Here is an 8,795-nt window from a genome sequence, read left to right on the forward strand (position 1 = left end):
CAAAGGATGCCACCTGAAGGGATGGTACCCAAAGGATGGTACCCAAAGGGGGCTGCATCCCACCAGCGCCTTCCATCAGATCTGCTCCAGCCTTGCAGGCATCGCTGAGTGGACATTCCTTGAGCTTGTCTGGACATTCAGTGAGGACGGGGATGGATCCCTTAGGAACTGGGATAGGGGGAAGGAAGAGGAGACATCCAGCGGTGCCGCTTGGGCTGAGCCATAGGGAAAGGTGCGAGGCCTACGGTGCTCCTGGTGTTTTCCAGCCTGGAAGCCACTGGGATCTCACCAGCTATACTGGGGAAGGGGAATGGAGGGCCAGGACCAGTGGGAATAGAACCTGCCCCATGGTGGCCATTCCCAGTTGGAATAAACCCAATCCCTGTTTCCTCCATGGCTCCTTTGGGATTGGGGCTCCAGTTGTGGCCGCGCTCCGAGCATCCCGAAGGTGCGCTCCCGCATCCCTGCCCAAGGGGCCTGCGGGGCTTTGGGATGCGATGGGAACACCGTGGTGTGGATAGGGGTAAGGGGTGGGAAGAGCAGGGAAAGCTGGGATGCATGGGATAACAACGAGGGAATTCTGTTGGGAAGCCTCTGATGCTGGAGATGGGTCTTCATCAGGGATAAAGGCGAGGGAGCGGGGTCAACGTGGAGCAAAGGGGACGGAGGTGGAATCCCATACAAAGAAGGGGCACTGGGATGGGATGCAGGGGATGTTCCATGGCTGGCAGTGGGAAGCACGGTCCCTTCTGACCCATTCCACGAGGGGTAAGGAGCGCCCTCAGGTCCAGCGCTTGGGGATGGGGGCGAGGGGTTGGGATGAGGGGGGGGTAAAGGGAACGGGATGGAAGGGCCTCATGCACAGGGCGCCAGGGTGAGGTGGGCCAGGCCCTGGGCGTGCAGGCGCGCCAGGAGCTGGAACTCGGCCGGGAGCTGGTGGGATTCCTGCCACTTGGTGGTGAACTTGGTGCCCTTCTTGTCGTAGTAGTGGTAGGGCAGGGCCTGGCGGCTGCGCGGGTGCCAGGCGAAGGGCCAGAAGCCGTAGAGGTGCACGCGGTCGCAGAGGGCCGAGGCCAGGGTGTAGACCAGGATGCCCGTGCTCAGGCGCTTGGGGGAGAGGCGTTTGCTGCGCCAGTACCTGCGGGGAACGGGGAGAGAGGGGTCAGGGATGGAGCGGGGGGAATGGGGATGGGGATGGGGGGGAAAGGGTTGGGAAAAGTTCAAAAAGACTGAGAAAGGTTGGGAAAATTTGGGAAAGGATGGAAAAGCTTAGAAAAAGTTGGAAAAGGTTGGGGAAGGATGGGAAAGGGTGGAAAAAGTTTGAAAATATTGGAAAAGGTTGAAAAAGTTGGAAAAGATTGGAAAAATTTGGGAAAGGTTGGGGAAGCTTAGAAAAAGTTCAAAAATATTGGAACAGAATAAAAAAAAGTTGGAAAAGATTGGGAAAGGATTGGGAAAGGGTTGGGAAAGGGTTGGGAAAGCTTGGAAAATTTGGGAAAGGTTGGAAAAAGTTGAAAAAGATTGGGAAGGTTTGGAAAGGATGGAAAAGCTTAGAAAAAGTTTGAAAATATTGGAAAAATTTGGAAAAGATTGGAAAAAAGTTGGAAAAGGTTGGGAAAGGCTGGAAAAGCTTAGAAAAAGTTTGAAAATATTGGAAAAGAATAAAAAAAAGTTGGGAAAGATTGGGAATAGGTGGGAAAGGGTGGGAAAGGATTGGGAAATGTTGGGAATAGGTGGGAAAGGTTGGGAAAACTTGGAAAAGGTTGGAAAAAGTTGAAAAAATTGGGAAAGGTTTGGAAAGGCTGGAAAAGCTTAGAAAAAGTTTGAAAATATTGGAAAAAATAAAAAAAGTTGGAAAAGATTGGAAAAATTTGGGAAAGGGTTGGGAAAGGATGGGAAAGGATTGGGAAATGTTGAAAAAGACTGGGAAAGGTTGGGAAAGCTTGGAAAAAGTTGGAAAATATTGGAAAAATTTGGGAAAGGTTGGGAAAGGGTTGGGAAAGGTTGGGAAAATTTGGGAAAGTTTGGGAAAGGGTGGGAAAGGATGGGAAAGCTTAGAAAAGGTGGGGAAAGGGTTGGGAAAATTTGGGAAAGGTTGTGAAAGGGTTGGGATAGGTTGGGAAAGGTGAGAAACGGTTGGGAAAGGGTGGGAAAGCTTGGAAAAATTTGGGAAATATTGGAAAAGGTTGGGAAAGGTTGGGAAAAGTTGGGAAAGGTTGCAAAAAGTTGGAAAAGGTTGGGAAAGCTTGGAAAAGTATGGAAAAGGTTGGGAAAGGTTGGAAAAATTTGGAAAAGGTTGGGAAAGGTTGGAAAAATTTGGAAAAGGTTGGAAAAGGTTGGAAAAGCTTAGAAAAATTTGGGAAAGGTTGGGAGAGGTTAGGAAAGGTTGGGAAAAGTTGGGAGAGGTTGGAAAAAATTGGAAGAAGTTGGGAAAGGTTGGGAACATTTGGAAAAGGTTGGGAAAGGGTGGGAAAGCTTAGAAAAAGTTGGAAAAGGTCAGAAAAAAGTTGGGGAAGGTCGGAAAAATTTGGAAAAGCTTGGAAAAAGTTGGACAAGGTTGGAAAATGTTGGGAAAGGTTGGATAAATTTGGAAAAGGTTGGGAAAGGTTGGGAAAAGATGGGAAAGGTTGGGAAAGGGTTGGGAAAGGGTGGGAGCATCCCAACCGCACCCATTCCCTCCTCACCCCCCCCCCACCACCCCGCACCTAAGAGCAAGCTGAACCCCTTTAGGACTCAACCCCCCCTATAAGCACACGGCTCCAACCCCCCCATCCCCACCCCAGAGGCACCAAGCCTATGTACCCATAGGAGCCCCATCCCCTATGTACCTATAGGAGCCCCATCCCCTGCGTACCTATAGGAGCCCCATCCCCTATGTACCTATAGGAGCCCCATCCCCTGCGTACCTATAGGAGCCCCATCCCCTATGTACCTATAGGAGCCCCATCCCCTATGTACCTATAAGCATCCCTATGCCTGACCATCCCCTATGTACCTATAGGAGCCCCATCCCCTATGTACCTATAGGAGCCCCATCCCCTGTGTACCTATAGGAGCCCCATCCCCTATGTACCTATAGGAGCCCCACCCCCTATGTACCTATAGGAGCCCCATCCCCTATGTACCTATAGGAGCCCCATCCCCTGCGTACCTATAGGAGCCCCATCCCCTATGTACCTATAGGAGCCCCATCCCCTATGTACCTATAGGAGCCCCATCCCCTATGTACCTATAGGAGCCCCATCCCCTATGTACCTATAGGAGCCCCATCCCCTATGTACCTATAGGAGCCCCATCCCCTGCGTACCTATAGGAGCCCCATCCCCTATGTACCTATAGGAGCCCCATCCCCTATGTACCTATAGGAGCCCCATCCCCTATGTACCTATAGGAGCCCCATCCCCTGCGTACCTATAGGAGCCCCATCCCCTATGTACCTATAGGAGCCCCATCCCCTATGTACCTATAGGAGCCCCATCCCCTATGTACCTATAGGAGCCCCATCCCCTATGTACCTATAGGAGCCCCATCCCCTATGTACCTATAGGAGCCCCATCCCCTGCGTACCTATAGGAGCCCCATCCCCTATGTACCTATAGGAGCCCCATCCCCTATGTACCTATAGGAGCCCCATCCCCTATGTACCTATAGGAGCCCCATCCCCTATGTACCCATAGGAGCCCCATCCCCTGCGTACCTACTGACGTGCTGCATGATGTTCCCCGGCCAGGCCAGCTGCACCTTGAGGCGGGCCCGGTGCTCCACAAAGAAGTCGACGAGGGTGCGGGTGACGGTGGCCGAGGTGTGGAAGAAGAAGGCGGGGATCCAGAGGATGGCGCCGTCGAGGCCCTGCAGGCGCAGGAAGAAGTTGTTGCGGTCCTGCACGGTGAGCAGGTTGTTGTAGTCCTTCTCCAGGATGCTGGGGTTGAAGGTGGTCAGGTTGGTTTTGCCCCCCACGTCCCCCCGGAAGGGCTCCGTGGGGGCGAAGTTGCAGCGGAACACGAAGTCGGCGCCGTCCACGGCGGCCCCGCAGCGGCTGCCGGTGAGGATGCCCCCGTTGCCCACCACGGCGCAGGTGTTGAAGCGCTGCCCCTGCACGGGGGAGGCGTCGGGGAGCAGGGAGCGGAAGGTGGGGCTCACGGCGAACACGTGCTTGTGGCTCGAGTAGTCGTAGTGCAGGAGCTGCCCCACGCGCACGCTGCCCTTGGTCAGCGAGAAGTTGCGCGCCACGTCCATGTGCTGCAGGATCTCCTGTCTGCACACGGGGGCAATGGGGGAGAGGCTCTGGTGGGGGGTTGCCATCATGGAAATGGGGCTTTTCCCCAGGGAAATGGGGCTTTTCCCGGTGAAACATCCCTTTTCCCATGGAAATGGCTCTTTGCCATGGAAACAGCCCTTTTTCCCATTGAAACAGCCCGTTCACCATGGAAACAGCCCTTTTTCCCATTGAAACAGCCCGTTCACCATGGAAACAGCCCTTTTTCCCATTGAAACATCCCTTTTCCCATGGAAACAGCCCCTATTCCCATTGAAACAGCACCTTTTCCCATGGAAACAGCCCTTTTCCCATCAAAACGGCCCTTTCACCATGGAAACAGCCCTTTTCCCATCAAAATATCCCTTTTCCCATGGAAACAGCCCGTTCGCCATGGAAACATCCCTTTTCCCCATGGAAATGGGGCTTTTCCCGTCGAAACGGCCTGTTTGCCATGGAAATGGCCCTTTTCCTCTTGAAATATCCCTTTCCCCATGGAAACGGGCCTTTTGCCATGGAAACAGCCCTTTTCCCATCGAAACAACCCTTTTCCCATGGAAATGGCCCTTTTCCCATTGAAACAGCCCTTTTCCCATCAAAACTTCCCTTTTCCCATCAAAAAGGCCCTTTTGCCATGGAAACTTCCCTTTCTCCATTAAAACATCCCTTTTCCCATTAAAACTTCCCTTTTCCCATCAAAACTTCCCTTTTCCCATCAAAAAGGCCCTTTTGCCATGGAAACTTCCCTTTCTCCATGGGAACATCCCTTTTCCCATCGAAACATCCCTTTTCCCATCAAAACTTCCCTTTCTCCATGGAAACTCCCCTTTCCCCATGGAACCTTCCCTTTCCCCATGGAAACTCCCCTCTCTCCATCCTCATCCTCCTGGAGCGAAGCCACAGTGGGGCCGGCTCCTTGGGAGCACTTAGATAACGGATCCCATTGGATGTGTTCGATGGATCCCATAGGATCCAAGCTGTGAATGGGGGGCAAATCCCGCTCCAGCTTGGCAAAGGCCCTTTGGGATGGGGTGAGTGGAAGCAGAGGGGGGAAAGGGATCCATAGGGAATGGTGGGAATGGATCCCAGGCTCACCTCTGCTGGGCGAAGGCGGTGCGGTTGAAGACCCACTTGGAGGGCTTCTCCTGCAGCTCCTGGCTTAGGGAATGGGTGATGGGGACAAAGGAGGGATCCAGGAACTTGAGCGCGAACTGGGACCTGGAACAGTGGGAACAGGGATGCAGGGATGCAGGGAGGGATGCATGGATGGATGCATGGATGCAGGGATGCATGGAGGGATGCATGGAGGGATGCAGGGATGCATGGATGGAGGCATGGATGCAGGGAGGGATGCAGGGATGCAGGGAGGGATGCATGGATGCAGGGATGCAGGGATGGATGCAGGGATGCATGGATGGAGGCATGGATGCATGGATGGATGCATGGAGGGATGCAGGCACGGCATCCGCTGGGCGTCAGCGGCCTTCAGGACCATGGACAGCGCCCGCGAAGGGATGCACGGGGATGGATGGATGGGGTCGGGATGCACTGGGATGCACTGGGATAAATGGGGTTGGGATGCACTGGGATGCACTGGGATAGATAAGGTCAGGATGCACAGGGATAGACAGGGTTGGGATGCATCGGGTTGCACTGGGATAAATGGGGTCAGGATGCACTGGGATAGACAGGGTCAGGATGCACCGGGATGCACTGGGATAAACAGGGTTGGGAGGCACTGGAATAGATGGGGTTGGGATGCACTGGGATAGACAGGGTTGGGATGCACCGGGTTGCACTGGGATAAATGGGGTCAGGATGCACTGGGATAAACAGGGTTGGGATGCACTGGGATGCACCAAGCCAGGCCGGGTACCACCATTCCCCCCCCCTCCCTGCATCCCCATCCCCATCCCCCTCAATGCCATCGCCGCGCATAGGGAGGGGGACGTGGGGGGGGTAGGACCAGGCCCTGTGTGTGCGGATGTGGATGTGAATGGGATGGAATAGGATGGAATGGGTCGAACTGGGATGAACTGGGATGAACTGGGATGGGGTAGGTGTGCTCCTCACCTGAATCCCGCCTGGAACATGTACATGCGGGGCCCGGCGGCCCGGGGGGGCCCGAAGGCGCTGTCCTTGCGCAGGGCCGCGTAGCTCAGGAGGGAGAGGATGAGGAGGGCGAGGCTGAGCATGAGCAGCCCCAGGGCGCTGCCCACCCGCAGCATCCTGCAGCTCCGCATGGGGTACTGGGGGTACTGGGGGTACTGGGGATACTGGGGATACTGGGGATACTGGGGATGAATGAATGGGGATAATGGGGGGGGGTGGGTCCGAGCGGAGCCGAGCAGGAAATGGATGGATGCAGGGGGAAGAGGGAGGGGGAAGGGCAAGGCAATGGAAGCCGGGAAGGGAAGGAACGGGAACGGGAACGGGAACGGGAACGGGAAGGGGATGGGGATGGGAAGGGGACGGGCGGGCCCGTGGGAACCCCCCCCCCCAGGGGATCCCGTTGGACACAGGGCATCCCCTATTAGACACAATGGACCCCCATTAACCCCAATGCACCCCCCATTAAGCTCAATGCACCCCCATTAAGATCAATGCACCCCCATTAGCCCCAATGCACACCCATTAGCCACAATGCCCCCTATTAAGCCCAATGCCCCTCTATAAGCTCCAATGCACCCCATTAAGCCCCAATGCACCCCCATTAGACCCAATGCACCCCCCATTAGCCCCAATGTGCTCCCATTATGCCCAATGCAACCCCATAAGCTCCAATGCCCCCTATTAAGCCCGATGCCCCCTATTAGCCTCAATGCACCCCCATTAAACCCAATGCCTCCATTAACCCCAATGCACCCCCATTAAGCCCAATGCACCCCCATTAACCCCAATGCACCCCCATTAGACCCAATGCAACCCCATTAGCCCCAATGCAACCCCATTAGGCCCAATGCCCCCCCATTAATCCCAATGCCCCCCATTAAGCCCAGTACCCCCTATTAGCTTCAATGCCCCCCATTACACCCAATGCCCCCCATTAAACCCAATACTCCCCCATTGGCCCCAATGGCTTCAACACAGGGCTGAGCTTCCCAGTGGGAGCTGGTGATCCATAGGGAGCATCCTTAGTGGGTGATCCCATAGGGGTGATCCCATAGAGGTGATCCCATAGGGGTGATCCCATAGAGGTGATCCCATAGGGGTGATCCCATAGAGGTGATCCCATAGAGGTGATCCCATAGGGGTGATCCCATAGAGGTGATCCCATAGGGGTGATCCCATAGGGGTGATCCCATAGAGGTGATCCCATAGGGGTGATCCCATAGGGGTGATCCCATAGAGGTGATCCCATAGGGGTGATCCCATAGGGGTGATCCCATAGAGGTGATCCCATAGGGGTGATCCCATAGGGGTGATCCCATAGAGGTGATCCCATAGGGGTGATCCCATAGGGGTGATCCCATAGGGGTGATCCCATAGGGGTGATCCCATAGAGGTGATCCATGTCATTCCATGTCATTCCAAGTGTACCCCAGCATCCCCAATGCAGGGATCCAGGCTGGGAAGCACACTGCACACCCCAAGCTCCCATCCCTTGGGATCAATGGGGAAGCCTGCCAGCATCCCAATGGGAATGCCATGGGATTTAGGGCTGGCTTTGATGCTGGCAGTGCCTTATCCTGCCTTTTTCCCCTTGGGAATCCATCCTGGAATGGGAATGGGGTCCCTAAGGGAGCAGAGGCCTTTGCTTATAGGGATGCTGAGGACGGGAGCCCTGCTATTCCATGAGAATTCCCGGTTTCCCCCCTTGTTCCTAAGGGAATGGGGGTGCCCCTCCCTGCTCTTACCCTCTGGAAAGGGATATTCCTTAGGGATGAGCTTTAGGATCCCTTCACCCCAGCAAAGCCAATGGGGACGAGGCTTGGACCACTGGCAGGGGATGCTCCTTGCTTTTCCAAGCTCAAATCCCATGGGAATCACCTCTGGAACGGAGCAAACTGCCCAAGGGGATGGGGGGGAAGGCTTGGATCCCATTGGGACCGGGCTGGATCCCTACCTGGAGATGCTGGGAGCACTGGGAATGCCGTGGCCAGGCTGTCCTTAAAAGGCTTGAGTTTTCCATAAGGAACACTGTGGGAAAGCTGGGATTGCATTGGGAAGTGATTCCCAAGCTCTGGAATGAGGGCATCCTCTGGAGCCCCCCCCTTTATGGGATGATTTACCTCGGTCCATGCGGATCCCATTGCTGCATCCCAAGGTTTCGGAGGAGGCCGCTCGGCTTCATGGGATGGATCCCATGGATCCTTTTCCCAATGGGAATGCCACAAAGCCAAGGTTTTCCCATTCCAGCTTTATTCCCCCCCCCAATAACAGCGAAATCCATACGGATACAGAGCAGGAAAACCGGGATGCGCTGAAGCCGGAGCATCCCACCCCACTCTCTTCCTTTGGGATCATCCATGGCTCTGGAAAACCAAGCACGACGACGAGGTTACACTGGGATCAGCCTGGAAACACTGGGAATAGCACT

General features: G+C 54.8%; 1 protein-coding gene across 1 annotated transcript; it reads right to left on the bottom strand.

Annotated features, from left to right (window-relative positions):
• Nucleotides 1-855: 855 nt before the first annotated feature.
• LOC133220618 (sia-alpha-2,3-Gal-beta-1,4-GlcNAc-R:alpha 2,8-sialyltransferase-like) lies at nt 856-6,498 on the bottom strand. The gene is made up of 4 exons (XM_061368862.1): nt 6,329-6,498; nt 5,351-5,473; nt 3,698-4,255; nt 856-1,138 (listed from the first exon to the last, which is right to left on the bottom strand). The coding sequence occupies exons 1-4, from the start codon at nt 6,496-6,498 to the stop codon at nt 856-858; spliced, it is 1,134 nt and encodes a 377-aa protein (XP_061224846.1).
• Between the last annotated feature and the right edge of the window lie 2,297 nt (nt 6,499-8,795).

Source organism: Neopsephotus bourkii, unplaced genomic scaffold, assembly GCF_033783945.1.
Source record: "Neopsephotus bourkii isolate Nb327-2 ecotype Australia unplaced genomic scaffold, CSIRO-AGI_Nbou_v1 NB_1455, whole genome shotgun sequence".
NCBI classification, from domain to species: domain Eukaryota; kingdom Metazoa; phylum Chordata; class Aves; order Psittaciformes; family Psittacidae; genus Neopsephotus; species Neopsephotus bourkii.

Coding starts and splice junctions, on each gene's coding strand:
- LOC133220618 (XM_061368862.1), bottom strand. CDS start 6,498: ATGCGGAGCTGCAGGATGCTGCGGGTGGGCAGCGCCCTGGGGCTGCTC. Junction 5,474..6,328: donor ATGTTCCAGGCGGGATTCAG/GTGAGGAGCACA, acceptor CCACTGTTCCAG/GTCCCAGTTCGCGCTCAAGT. Junction 1,139..3,697: donor ATCATGCAGCACGTCAGTAG/GTACGCAGGGGA, acceptor CGTTCCCCGCAG/GTACTGGCGCAGCAAACGCC.